The sequence below is a fragment of the Python bivittatus genome, unplaced genomic scaffold (genome assembly GCF_059951505.1).
Source record: "Python bivittatus isolate LINGU-HERP-01145 unplaced genomic scaffold, Pbiv_v1 ctg000580_np1212, whole genome shotgun sequence".
NCBI lineage: Eukaryota > Metazoa > Chordata > Lepidosauria > Squamata > Pythonidae > Python > Python bivittatus.
In genome coordinates, this window is record NW_028277087.1 from 31,410,117 (window position 1) to 31,425,396 (window position 15,280).

At 33.3% G+C, this 15,280-nt stretch overlaps 1 protein-coding gene across 5 annotated transcripts in view; it reads left to right on the plus strand.

Annotated features, from left to right (window-relative positions):
- The window catches only part of ATG2B (autophagy related 2B), a 69,094-nt gene that overhangs the window by 38,481 nt on the left and 15,333 nt on the right, over nucleotides 1-15,280 (plus strand). For all 5 annotated transcript variants that reach the window (XM_007438239.4, XM_025173187.2, XM_088149871.1 and 2 more), the window contains 10 exons: nucleotides 222-302; nucleotides 1,655-1,761; nucleotides 1,882-1,974; nucleotides 2,880-2,947; nucleotides 4,263-4,339; nucleotides 4,648-4,818; nucleotides 6,969-7,110; nucleotides 12,848-13,050; nucleotides 14,234-14,460; nucleotides 15,021-15,129. In XM_007438239.4, coding sequence (XP_007438301.1) covers nucleotides 222-302; nucleotides 1,655-1,761; nucleotides 1,882-1,974; nucleotides 2,880-2,947; nucleotides 4,263-4,339; nucleotides 4,648-4,818; nucleotides 6,969-7,110; nucleotides 12,848-13,050; nucleotides 14,234-14,460; nucleotides 15,021-15,129 — 1,278 coding nt within the window. The remainder of the gene's footprint in view (nucleotides 1-221; nucleotides 303-1,654; nucleotides 1,762-1,881; nucleotides 1,975-2,879; nucleotides 2,948-4,262; nucleotides 4,340-4,647; nucleotides 4,819-6,968; nucleotides 7,111-12,847; nucleotides 13,051-14,233; nucleotides 14,461-15,020; nucleotides 15,130-15,280) is intronic.

Consider the following 15,280-nt stretch of genomic DNA (forward strand, 5'->3'; position numbering starts at 1 on the left):
TTCTAGTCCAACATTTCTGGAGGGCACCACTTTATCAGTGCATTATAAATTCTTTGAATTTCCAGTCAGACAGTAACTTAAAATACTGTTTACATAGTTGTCGTTATGGCATTAACATTTTTAGTATTGCTGTTGTCAAAGGCAGAAGGAAAAGTTATGTTTTTCTTTTAATTCTAAACTTTTCAAAACATTAAACTAACTAGACATACTTTGTTTTGTAGGAGTTTTTAGTTGCCGTTGGGCTAAGAGGGGCTACTCTGCAGCATAGAGTACTTCCTTCTGGTTTAAGCTGGCATGAACAGGTACATTTCTGTTTTTTGTTTTCAATTACTTGTCACTCAGTCTAATAACCTGTTGACAGAATTAGCCAAATGGGGCAATTGAGAAATATTACAAATACTCTCAGATGTTAACAGAAAAATCCTTAATTGAATAAAAGTGCCTAATGACAATTTAAATATACTCCGTAGAATGTTGACCATATATTGCAAAAGAAAAAATAGGCGAGGGAAGTGACATGACTTACTTGGAAGAGAATGATAGCCTGCATCCTGAACCAATAGCATTGTTTTTCGAAAGGGTATATTGCAAAAGTTTGTAAGAGGTACGAATGTTACACTTCTTTCTCAGGACCCAGCAGTATTCCTCTTTGGATATTTATATCTTGCACTCAAATTATCCTTAAAATTCTCTTCCTGATGGAGACCACTTGCACACTAATGAACAAATCCAGGATCTTCCTTTCCCCCCTGTACCCTGATAGGAGCTTTGGTCTCACATATACATTTTGCTTGAAAGGTTTCATAATATTGAGCTCAACTGCTTTTAATTATCTTATTTCATGTTGCAGTTGTCTCTATAGTCAGTTACATGTATGTTATATAGATAGTCCTCAACTTATGATCACAATTGGGACCGGAACTCCCATCACTAAGCAATATGGTTGTTAAGTGAGTCGCACCTGATTTTGCAACCTTTTTTGCCATGGCCATTAAGTGAATCACTGCAGTCATTAAGTGAATTATGCGGTCATTAAGCAAATCCAGCTTCGCCCATTGACTTTGCATGTCGGAAGCCCCCTGGGAGGGTCATAAATGGTGATCATGTGACCCCAGGGCACTGCCATCATCGTAAATACATGCCAGTTGCCAAGCTCCCGAATTTTTATAATGTGACTGCAGGGATGCTGCAATGGTCGTAAGTGTGAGGACCGGTCATAAGTCACTTTTTTCAGTGTCATTGTAACTTCGAATGGTTGTTAAACAAATGGTTGTAAGTTGAGGACTATCTGTGAATGAAATTATAAATCATCTTGTCATTTTTAAAAGGAAAATATAAGGAAAGTATGATAAATATGGTATAAAAAGATTCTGTCTAGAAACAGATTAGTAGAATTCTGTATGCTCAACACAGCATATTCTAGCTCCCCCCCATCCCTGAGACCTGGGTGCCTCCTAAAAACCTATATTGAAAGGTTTTGCTCTAGCATAGCAAGGAACAAAACTTGGGTGAGCAAAGCTACAGCAAGATGGTAAAACTTTGCAAGTTATCACTGGATCCAGTATTTCATTTTTTAATATACTTTGTGAAGTGGCTTTAAAGCTGTGGTTAATTGGAAATGAATGAGTCTACATTTATGCTTTTGTAATTGTAGATTTTGTATTTTTTGAATATTTCTGATGAGCCCGTATTGGGATATAGTCCACCAGCCTCCATTACAACATTTCACGTCCATCTCTGGAGCTGTGCTCTGAATTACAAGTAAGTTAAATAAAAAGAATATTCAAAGTAGTGTATTATGGTGATTGTTGTCAGTGTTGACTTGAATCTCTGACTGGTCCAAACTTTTGGAAATAACAATTTTTATTTTTTTTTGGGTAGGCCTTTATTTTTACCAACTAGATCTCTTCTTACTGTTGAAACGTTTAGCATCTCAAGTAGCATGGCACTGGATAAATCCTCTTCTACTCTCAGGTAATATTTAAAAGCCCAACAGCCTAATTTTTGTCATCTTTATTTTTTATTGTAGGTGTTATGAAAATATAAAACTGGACATGAGGTTGAAGATTAACTTTTAATGAAGTTTAATCCACTTGGGTTTTTCATAAATAATAAAAATCCATTGTAAACCTACAATACTAATATTTGCAGAATTGCCCGCTTTTTGGCCATAGTGGACTTCCAACTGTTTTTAAAAACATGGGATTTGGAGTTGGCATAGAAAACAAATAAGATAAAACATGTGATGTGTACACATTCTTGTTTCAAAATATTTGTAAGATTTTCATCAAGAACAACAATAATAATAATTTAAACTTAAAAAGTTTTTTGCTTACACTTTGTCCTTCCCTTGGTTTCTGGTATACAGGATTATAGCTAGAAATGGCATGACAGAAATGTGTGGTTTTAAAGAGGTTTTGACTCCATTCAAACTTAAATTTGTGTCCAAACAATCCCATAATGTTTTTCTTTTACCATAACACTTATTTAAAGTTAATTCTTGTTGTAGTTTCTCAGTTTCTCCTGTCATGGATCAGTGAACAATCGCTCACATAAATAACTCTCCCATGCTTACCATTAAGTGTCCTGCATTATATTTTCTTTGACCAAAGCCTCTTTGATAAGATTTCTACTAAAAACAACCAAAGGCTTTCTTTGATTGTATGTAGTTTTGTGACCTTCCCAGTTGCAACTCAATGAACAGTGCATATCAATTTTGTTTTCACTGATGGGAATCCATTCCTACCTATAGTTAAATTGCCTTATCAGAACAAAGTCAATAACAGTGCAATGGTTAGATTTTCATTCTTTAGTCAAGTGGATGAATGCATCATTTATTTGTGTACCAAATGCACAATTTAGGGTTTTTTTGGCTGTAGGATCATCTTGGATGAGGCTGCTTTGCATTTGTCTGACAAAAGTAATGCTACTGTGAATCTCCAAAAAGGTAAGTACATTTAACCTTTTGAAAAGAACCCAGAGAATCAAACATAACCAGTAAGGATATTGAAAGCTATTACAATATTAAGCCAATAGGTTAGTTAGTAAAATATAGTCAGTTGGACATGATTAATATAGCATGAATATTCTGAATGTCATTGATGCACATTTTTATCTAGTTTTTTTCAGTATGTTAAGACTTTGTAGCCATCCTCTAATTTTTAGGACATCTGGGACTTACTGGTAAACAGTTTCTCAAGTTGAAGCCAGAAATCCAAGTATGGGCATACTTTGGAGTTAAAATTCATGAATGTCTTAAAATGAGCAGTGCCAACTCAAATTTAAGGATAACCTTTTACTCAATCCTTCATTTGCATGTTTTCTACTAAAAGAATAGGCCACTGAAATAAGTCTCAAATATCTATTCTTCCTTAATCTTTCCATCCTTGCACACACATAGTCAGTCATCTGCCTCACTTCCTTATTTTCTTTCTATTCTCACTTCCCTATCCAATTTGCACAGTTTCTTCTGGCTGTTTACAGACTTGGTTCCATTTATACATCCATTCAGCTTCCCTTCAGCTCACTATTCTTCCATGCTGGGTCAGGCATGGAATGTTTATCTTTTTCCCAGCCTAGCAGGAAAGGAAACATAGCAGGAATACAGAATATTGGGTAGTGAGAAAAAAGGAGAGCGGGGGGGACAGTGGATTGGACACATAGTGGCCATATATGTGTTGATTAAATTCATTCCCAGTCGGAAGTGAAATATACCCTTTAAAGGTGAATGCAATGTCTGTTATTTATTTTCTGTAGTGTAGAATGGGTTTAAATTTCAATCCTAATAGTATTTAGCATCAGATGGGAAGTGCATAAGAAGCTTGGATAAATAAAGCTAAAAGGTCATTTAATGGGAGGTAAATTATATTACAGTGTAACATCAACTTAACTGAGCCCCATTTAACAGGCATTGGATGCAGCTGAACAAACATGTATTTAAGCTTCACCCTGGAAATAATGAACAAGTCTGTTGTTACTGAAGTCTGTTGTTACTGAAGTCTGTTTAGACAGTTTACTTCATGCAAATGATGTAAATTGGTACGAATAACATAAAATCATATATTACATAATAGAGCAAATGACAATTATGTCAATGACATAAACTCTGATTTAACTGACACATAAAGTTAGGGTTCTACTGTACATTAGTATGGAAATTGAGTTTAAAATGTGTGAAAACTTCAGTAGTTTTCTTTTTTAAAAAAATAAGCAGTATTTAAGCAGTTTAATAAGTAGATATTTTTTATTCTTTTTTTCCCCAGATTACGTTCAAGTTATGGATATGGGACTCTTGGAACTGACCATAAGGACAGTGAAACCTGAATCCGGTGAAGAAAGGGTAAGTTAAAATATAAACACTAAAATTTATATTTACAATTTTGACAAAATAAGGCTGATTTTGAACATACATAAAACTCTTTAAGGGGAATTATTTACAAATAAAGTGGGATTTATTTACAAATAAAGTGGGATTTATTTACAAATAAAAATTAGAATGAAAATTAGTTTAGTAGGATTAAAATTGAATTGGATTCCCTAACATACTTGGTGGTTTTCTAAACATACATGTTTTATTTGTTGTTAATATGAATGTGTGTAGTTTTCATAAGAATCAAAAATGATCTTGTTTTACTTTCTGTTGCACAGAGCAATCCATATTTTGAATTACATTGTTCTAGTGATGTGATCCACATTAGAACATGCTCAGATTCATGTGCAGCATTAATGAATCTTATACAATATATTGCAAGTTATGGTGATTTGAATCCACCTGCTAAAATGGAGTGTACTTCTGGAGTGACCAAACAGAATGGGAAGGTATGAATATATCTTTCTCTCAGCCCTCCCCCTTAATGTATCGTCTAATTTTCATTGTTTAGTTTTGTCCATATTATATATTATCTATTTATTTATACATTGTCTTTTTTGAAGGGGGGAGGAATATTTTTACTGCTTTATCATAATTTACTAGGACAGTGATTGGGAGTAGGAAAAGAATACATTGACACATACAGTTGTTTTTTTTTTAATTTAGCCTCTACTTTTAATTCTGGAAAGAAATAAAGTTGCTTCTAATTTAGTTTATACCAACACCATTCACTATGCCTCTCCATCCTTGCTTCCATGTTAATACACCACTTCATACATCACCTTTTATTCTTTAAACTTTTCGTCTCTCTCTTTTTGAGGATCTCAGTGCCTCATCCAATTACAGTTTTCCAGGTCTTCCCATTCCTCTCAACCCATTCACTCTTCCTTCTTATATTGTTTTTTACAGTTTGATCTTCATTCATTCTCTCTGTATGACCAAACCACCTTAATGTATCTCTTACAAACTGGTCACTTAGTTTTGTACTCATCCACATTAATCTACGTATACTCTTGATCTTGTCTTTTTTTTGTTTTATTACTCATACTTCTTAAGTACCCCATTCCCTCTGCATTCACCTTAATGTTTCTCCTGACATTCACAACTCTCATTTTTGTATAACAAAGTAGGTAGAACCATGACTGCGATGATTATTGATAAATTTTCAGATTCATAATCTTTGCTGCATTATACACTCCATCATTTTTTGTAATGCATTTGAGTTCTCAGGAAATGTAAAACATTTTCCTTCCATTCTTTCATTTCTTTTGTTCAATTGTATTCTTTATCATTTCCTCTTCTTATCCAACTTGCAGTCTTCCATATAACATGTTCATCACTAAATAACTTTATCCATCATGGCTTTAGTCAAAAATGATGGGTAAAGTTATTTCACATGATAGTGGTTTAGACTAGATTTTCAGTCTTAGTTGTACCTATGCCACAGGCAGTATTCCCTGCTAACATTAAGTACACACCAGGTGGTTTTGACATGTTTTAGTTAATTTAGTGAAAGTGCAACTGCAGGCTAGTGTTACCTTAAGCACGTTCAGACTATACCGTGCAAGCTAGGATGTTTCAGCAAGGGACCATCTTGCCAGCCAACATTCTGTTTCCTACATTCCATCAACTAGGAGATATATGCACTGTAGGATGTATCATCAATGATATTGTAAATAGCCTACAATTTGGTTGTATAACTCTGTACTTCTGTCTGATTATAATCCCTTCATAACCTGTTGCTAAATTTTGTATAGCAGTGTACAGAATTACTCTAGTATTGACTCTCAGCTAGAGCCAGCCTGGTTCAACACTGCTCATGTCTAACTATTGTACATCAGTGATTAACTTCCAGCTGTTCAGTTTTACAGCTTTTATTGCCACAGCTCATTCTGTTAGCCTCTTTCATCATACAATAAACATTTTGGTTTTATAGCAGACTTGTAGTTTTTACCTCATCTTTTACCTGTATAGTCACTGTCCTTACAATTTTACAGACAGAATGCTTTTGTGTTATATTTGTCAATTTCATGGCCTTTATGTTTTTACATTATGCTGATGAAAATCTGAGATAAGGATATTTTATTGTACTGTAAATAAGGGAGAACAGTCACAGCTTTAAAACCAACAAGGAATCTTGCGGCATCTTAAAGTATAGGAAATTTATTGTGATGTAAAATTTCATGGATGACAGGTCATCTATTCTTCTGAGATAGTGAATAGTAGTTTGTGAAACCTTAGGTCACTATAAATTTGTTAGTCTATTGCAATAAAAACAGTAAAGGGATTTGCATCATATGATAAATTAACTTAACTCTTTGAAAATAATCAGTGCTTCATTTCATTTACTTAAAAAAAACTATGGAACTCTTGTTCTTATGTGGTTATATTAATGTTATAAATAAGACAGCTAAACTATATAAAGTTGGAGGTATTTGGACATTGGATACAGGTTAAACAACTTTAACCTTCTAAATCCCTTTATAAAATTTGAGAGCAATAATCTTAAAACTAACTTTAAATCATAGCCACAGATATTTCTGAAGAAGTTTGTTGCATTTCTATTACAAATTTGGTTCTGTGTAATTCTCTTATTTAGGCAGATGTTTCTAGTTGGCCATCTTCCCAAGGGCCAGTTCTTGCTGAAGCTGACCAACAAATTTTACGTGATTTAATGAGTGATGCTATGGAAGAGATTGAAACCCAGCAGTTTATTTCCCCCCCTAATCTGCAAGCTAATGGTAAATCTTTTTGAACTTTATTTTTAATCAAAAGCTATTTAAGTTTCATATTCATTTTTTGAATGCAATGCATTATGCTTATAATTCACATGCTATATATATATATATATATATATATATAAAATTTTAAGAAAGAAGATAAAAACTAATAGAAACTAGTATAGAATAAGAAAAAGGAAGAAAGAAAAAAGAAAAGAAAAAGCTAAAAAGTACAAAAGCAAAAAAGCAAAAAAGAAAGAAAGAAAGAATTAGCTTCTGATTTTCTTTATTGCAGTTATAAGTACAGTTCTTTATTGCAGTTATAAGTACAGTTATAAATTTACCTCTTGCTCTATGGCTATAACATAACTCTATTTTTTCTATAATCTATTCTTTCTTATCAAAACCATAAATAAAGTTATAAAGTTTATAACATAAAGTTCATTTTTTTCTGTTTCATGCAAAAAGTCTATAAGAGGTTTCCAGTCAGTGATAACTGTAGATATTGTCTTTTCTCTGATCAAAGAAGTCAATTTGGCCATTTCAGCAAGTTCCATCATCTTCACCAACCATTCCTCCATTGTGGGTAATACTGAATCTTTCCGTCTTTGTGCATATAATAATTTCACTGCAGTTATCATATATAAAAACAAAGTAACATGACTTTTTTCCAATTGTTTGTCCATCAGTCCCAAAAGAAAAGCCTCCGGTTTCAATTATATATTAACCTTTAAAATCCTCTGAATTAGTGTATGTGTTTGAATTTAAAACTTTCTGGCTTTTTTACATGTCTGCCAAATGTGATAAAATGGCAAGTTTGACAAGTATATCCCTCTGCCACCATATCTTCTCTTGATTTTATTTTACATACCCCTTGACAAAATTCTAGTATCTCTTGATAAGTTAGCCATTTGTGTTATTATTTCTCGTCTGTAAAATGCTTCTTGTGCTGAGAGCCACAGAGGTGTTTTCAGGCACAACTTGGGTTTGTATCTATTCCATATTCTCAGTATGGTACATCTAACATAATGATTTTTAAAATCTACGTTAACTCTGTCGTACTATAAATATCTATGCCACCCAAATCTCAAGTCATGTCCTTCTAACTCCAAAAGCCTTCTGTTTCTCAGCAACACACACTCTTTCATTCAAACTAAACAGCAAGCTGCAAAATACAGTTTCAAATCAGGTAAACCCAAACCTCCTCTTTCCTTTGCATCTTGTAACACCTTATATTTGACTCATGGTTTTTCCTCCTGCCACACAAATTTAGGTATATCCTTCTGCCATTGTTTAAATGGTGCATCACTTGTCAAAACAGATATTGTCTGAAAACAAAAACAACATTCTAGGCAAGACATTCATCTTAATCACAGAAATTCTCCCCAGCAATGACAGTTGTAGTTTCTCCCATCTTAACATATCTTTTTAAACTTCATTCCATGTCTTAACATAATTATTTTGAAATAACATACAATTCATATTTATCATAGTGGTACCCAAATATTTTACCTTCTTTTCAATCTTAAAACCCATTTTATACATCAGTTCTTTTGATCTTGTATTTTCATATTTTTGTTAACATCTTTGTCTTCTGTTTATTAATCTTAAAATCTGTTAATGCACTAAATTATTTTAATTTGCCCATTAATGTTTCAGTTCCCTTCAAAGGATCTTCCAAAACCACACCAAATCATCTGCAAAAGCTCTTAGCTTATAAGTCTCTTTTTAAATCTTTACTCCCATAATCCTCTCATCTTGTCTTACGTCTCTATTCAGTATTTCAAGAACCAAAATAAGCAAAAGAGGGGACAATGGGCATCCCTGTCTTGTTCTTTTTTTATCTCACATCATTTTGTTAGATTTCCATTAACAATTATTTGTGCTTTCTGTGATGTGTAAATCAGTCTTACCCATTTTATAAAATTCTCTCCAAGATTCATATCTTCCAAAACCCTAAACATGAAAGCCTAGTTCAAATTGTCAAAGGCTTCTCTGCATCCAACAAAATCAATGCAGCTTATTTTTTGTTACGTTGCTCCACTATTCCAAAATGTCCAGCACATTTCTAACATTATCCTTTAACTGTGTTTCAGGTAAGAACCCACATTACAAAATTATTTTCAGTCTATCAGCTAGGATCGTTGTGAACAACATGTAGTCATTATTCAATACTGATATTGTTCTATAATTTCTTGTTAATGTCAAATCTTGTCCCTCTTTAGGTATTAGTGCTATATTAGCCTCTTTCCAACTCTCTAGCATCTTTTCTCCCTGTAGGATAGAGTTCATCATATTTTGTAGAAGTTGTAAAAGTTCATCCTTAAAATATTTATAATTAGAACCTGATAATCCATCTGGTCCAGGCACCTTTCCTGGTTTAATCTTTTTTATAGCATCAGAGACTTCCCTTATTGTTATAGGTTCATTCATAATGTTTCTGTTCCTCTGTAATCCTCGGTAAATTTTGTTTCTTTAGATGTTTATCTATTTTCTCTAAAGCAATGTCACTTGCTTTATACAAGTTAGAATAACATTGAAAAAATGCTTTTTGTATGGTTGCATTTTCCGTTAATACAATATCTCCCTCTTGTACTTTCAGTAACATTTTCTTTTCTTTTCTTTTTGTAATTTATATGCAAGCCACTTCCCTGGTTTATTTGCAAACTCAAATTTTTTTGCTTTACATAATTCATTTTTATTTCCATTTCTCTTACTGTTAACATTGAGAACTGTTGTTGTAATAGCTTAATCTGTTAAGAAATACTTATCCTCTCTGGGAATTTCTTTAATTCTTCCTTTTTCTTTATCTCATCCCGAATAGTTTATGTTTTCACTTGACTCTTCTTTCTGAGTTCACTATTATGTTGAATAAAATAACCGCTGATAAAAGGTTTACTTGCATCGCAAGCCATTCTTAAATCAGTGCCTTTACCTAAGTTATCTTCAAAAAATTCTTTTAACTTCTTTTTACAGTCTTCCACTATTGCTTCTTTCTGTAACATTTCATTTAATCTCCATCTAAAAGAACTGGATTTCTTTTTATAAACCAGATTTATGGGATTATGGTCTGAAAAAATCTTTGGTAAAATCTCTACTTTAGAAACCTTCAGTAGCCAAGTTCTTTGAAATTCAAACCATATCTATTCTTGGAAAGAATTTAGGTCCTTCTGAAAAATAGGTATACTCCCTTGATTTGCCATTTTTCTGTCTCCATTTATCAACCAGCCCTAAATGTCCATCAAATTAAAAAATGAGATCACTCCAGTCCAATCCCCCATCAAACACCAACTTTCATAAGAAAAACCTATTAATCTTACCATAAGTTGTTTATAAAACAGTACTTTATCCTCATTTGGGGCAAAAATTCCCAGTACCAAAGTCTTAGTCCCATGCAAATTAACTTCCACCCCAACAAATATACCATAGTCATCAATTAGTACAAGTTCTGGTTTGGAGATTAATATACAAAACAACTTTGTTTGTTTCTTTGTTTCTTCCTGTTGAAATAAACTCTTCACCCAATTTTTATAAATCAGATTTTATGTCCTTTTTTCTCATATGTGTCTCTTATAAGCAAATTATATCTTGTTTTAATTTTTTTCAAACAATAAAATATTTTTCCCTTTTGTGGAGCATTTGCTTTATTTATATTCCATGTTAAACATGTATCATAATCAAGCCAAATTTTTAGAAAAGTCAATCCCAGTAGCACCTAGTTCAGTATCATCCCTTTCAGTTTCCTGTTGCATCTGTTGGAGTTTTTGTGTAGTCTCCTCTGATACCTCCATTTGAATCTCTTCCAATTCCTCCTTGAATTTTTCTAAAAATTCTCTCGCTTTTTAGACAGAATTCAATTGAAATGTCTGCTGTTTAAAAGTAAAAATCACACCTTCCAGTTTGTCCCATTGAAATGGGATCTTTTTCTGCTTTAATCTTTCAGTAAGAAAAAATACTCTTTTCTCTTTCATAAAATTCTGATAGGAATTTCTTTAAGGACAATTATATCTGTATCTTCAGTCTTGTATTAAAATGCTGCTGCAAAACTTGATCCCTTGTCTTCTTTTTGACAAAGTATACCAGAACATCCCTTGGAACATTTCTTGTTCTTGCAAATCCTGAATATATTTCATAAACTTCATCCATCTCTGTATCCTCCTCTTCCCAATCCAAAAAAATTGCCAAGACTTTAATAATCTTTTCTCTAATCTTTTTATCAGAAGCCTCTGGTATAGCTCTAAGTCTTAAACAAAATTCCTTCTCCCTCAATTCCAATAGAACCAGATTATCTAGTTCTCTTTTCAACTCTCTATCTATAATTTCTGTCTTATTCTCCAAAATTTCCACTGTGTCATTAATTTGTTTTACATCTCCAGACACTTGTTTTACAGAGTTTTCCATCTTCTTTCATCTCTTCTTTCATCTTTACAACTCTTTCATCCATTCTTTTTTTTGAAAATTGTCAATTTAGTGTCAAGTGATTCAGCTAGCTTACTGCCGAGCAATGAAACATTTTCTGAAGCAAATCTGGTGTAATTCCTCTCTCTGCCGGTAGCACTAATGATCCCCTCTTACCCTCCATTCTTTCCACTTTTTGAGTAGTAGACATTATGATATTATAATCCAAAAGTGAAATGTCTCCCACAAGGGAAAAGGAAAAGGCAAGCTTCCTTTTTTTTTTTTTGTTTGTCTTTTGTCTTCCTGTGCCTTTAATACTTTCGTTTCTAATGGCACTCCGTAGTTGCAGTCAACATCACAATCCACATCTCCATAGTTACAATCAACATCGTAGTCTGGCTCATATTACTCTTATTTTTTGTTTTGTAATATCCACCAATTGTCTACACTCTTTAATAATAAACAGAAAACATTCCCATGAAGGTCTGGTTCATTTCTCTAATTTAATTCCAATTGATTCAAAAGCACTTTTACTAAAAATAATCTTTCAAAATAACTGTCCCCTTTATCTGTTTCAAACTTTCTTACTTCAACTCCTTGTTAGGCTTTTTACCAGACGTTCTTAAGTCTTTAAAACTGGGTGGTTTTTTTTCTTTATTGCTTTGTAATCCAGAAAAAATGATAACTTACCAAGTGGAATCTTATCCTGCCATTCAGAAAATCCCTCTTTAGCTCTAAATTAATTAGATCCAAAAGTGATTAAGAAATTAAGTTTGTCTGAACTTGGTGTCCATAAAGGCTATATTGATGGCTGTGAGCATACATAGAATCCCTTGACTCTCAGGTGCTCAACTCATGAACTCATTGCAAAAACTTACGTTCCTGCAGTTTACTCACAAGGAGCAGCTGTCCAGAACCCAGGTGGGTGATCTCACGATCTCTCCTTTGTCAGAGAGATTTTGCCAGCCATCATTCACCCTCTGGCCACTGCTCTCCACTGCAATCTTGTCCCTGCTCCTTTGGAGATGTCTAGTTTGCCATGATCCTCACTGGAAGCCTGCTTATAATTCACATGCTTAAATAGATATAATATTGAAAGAAAACATTCATGCATTGCAGAAGTACTACTTAATAAGATAATTATAAATTATAGTTATGTTTGGCACGTTTCAACTAAACACTAAAGATTGGCCACAGTTTAAGAGTTTGGGTGACATGCTGACATATGATTAATAAATGCAGATACTTTAATCTTCTCACAGCCATATTAGAAGATTAAAGAATCACATCCAAATGTAGTCAGTCTCTCTTGGTAATCTTCTGATTGCATGGACATGTTTAAAAGGATTTTCTCTTCTAGGAAGCATGGATGAAAAGAGTCAAACACCAGCACCAACCTGCTCAGACCTTTTCCTGTTTCCTGATGAAAGTGGAAACCTCTCCCAAGAGCCAAGCCCCACCTATGCATCATTTACTCCCAACATGATTAATGAAGTTATAGGGGATGTACCTTCTGAAAATGATGACTTCTGTATTCTTTTTGCACCAAAGGCAGTTATTTCTGTAAGAAACTCCTAATGTTAATGAAAAATCAGAATTTTAAAAATGGAAAGTAGATTTTGGGATACATAGGTTAAATTATGGCGATCAAAATATTGTAAAAATGAAAATCTGGAAAGTCATTAATAACAGTATCATTTTGAAATGTAATATGATTATCCTTGATAGAGTGATTCGATATCATTTAGCAGTGATATTAATTTATCTGTTTGTCTGTCTGTCTGTCTATCTGTCCATACATACATCCCTCCATCCATTTAGAGGGACTTGGCCTAGACTGAAAATTTGCAGACTTTTCAGCCAGGCTTTTTGAGTTGCATTAGTAATGACTTTAGTTGCTCTTTTGTGTATTAAGTGAGTTTTAAGTGTTTTGTTTTGTCATTGTTTTTGGTCAATTAGCTGTTTTTAGAAAGTAATTGTCAATTGTGAACTGAAGAAATTGTCTTGTGTTAGGAAAATAAGACCAATTAGTTGGTTTTTTGTTTTATGACTGGATAATAGTAAAGCCTAAGAGAGCCAGTTTGGTCTAGTGGTTAAGGCTCCAGGCTAGAAACCAGGAGACTCTGAGTTCTAGTCACACCTCAGGCATGAAAGCCATCTGGGTACTTTGGGCCAGTCACTCTCTCTCAGCCTACAACATCACGCTCAGGTGACAAGATGGTGGGTCAATGCCTGTCACAACCAATGGATCAACACTCGGTTGATCTGAAAAAAAGCAGACCCTGCACCTGCAGGAAAACCCTAAGAAGAAAAAAAATGAAAGTAAAGCCTAAACTGATAATAGGAAATATTAATTCCAAATTTTACCTCCCTTTTTACAGAATATTTGTAGATGTTTTAAAGCATCCTTTCTGTCTTACCTTTCATCGGTTTGAATAACAGAATTCATTGTTTCATTGTGCATTAAGATTCTGAATAATTATATAATATAATTATATGTTATGTTATATAATTATGTATTCAGAATATATATAACCACATTTTTATAAATGTATAACTTCTTTATTTTTCTCAGTTTACATTTGATATTGATGTCATTTAAGAAATTTATAATTAAAATTATATTTATAATTCAAAATAGGTTTCAAATTATAGAACCACTTCTGGAAGTATGAAAATTTTTAAAAAATGGAAAAAGGAAAAATGGTTTTTATATGCGTTCAGCTAATAATCTGTAATCCTTTAGGATAAGGAAGAAGAGCCAGTAGTGAAAACAATGGTTGAAGATGCTATTATAATAAAAGAAAACCATTTTAGTTTACCAATGAAAAAGGCAGACACAAGCAAGACACCACTGCATTTCCCTGTCCCCCTCATGCGCTATGTTGTGAAAGAAATTTCACTCATTTGGCATCTTTATGGAGGAAAAGACTTTGGAAACATAACACCTACATCTCCAGCTAAAAATTATATGTAAGTATTTCAGTACCGATTCCTTCTGTTTTTACAAGGGAGCTGTGAATTAGACTTCTAAAAAATAGAAATGGATTTAAAGAATTCCAATTAATCAGAAACATAGGTACCCTCTCAGTCATTTTCTTTTGTAACTGCAGCAGCAGCAGCGAAAGAGAGAAAGTGGTCTACCAGCCATGATTGTGAGAATGCATTTGGTTGACCACTATAGGCCATGAAGGACAGGACTGGATGTGCATTGGCCTAATACATTAGCATTATAGCAAGCAAAAATGGTTGCTTCTTAAATTGCAATTTGTTAAATAAAACATAATTAAAATATGGCTTAGCTTCATGTGTGAATCTAGCCAAAATCTTACTTCCTTCATAACTCTGGAAATTTTTTAGTAATGGTAAGAAGGAAATATGTTCCAGATAATAAGATAGTATGTTCAGTTCCTTTTCTTATTCAGAAAGCTCCTTTTTTAAGTTGTGCATTGCATGCAACTGAGAGCTGAAGGAGTTGCTATGAGCTAAACTTCTAATTTAAAGAAGAAAATAATTGTTCTCCTCTTATCCAGTAGTCCTCAGAGCTCTCCTTCTCACACCCCAACAAGACATGGACGTAATACTGCCTCTGGGGGAAAAGGAAGGAACCCCGATTTTTTGATAGAAATACAGTTAAGCAAGGTAAGAGGAGAAATGACATTATTTGTTTATTTCTCTACAACTTTAATCCATCAAATAGTGAATGTTTGTTTGACATGAATAGGCCTGAAATGTTATAAGAACACAGCACTTATGCTGAGATAAATTATGTTATATAAACATATAAATTATA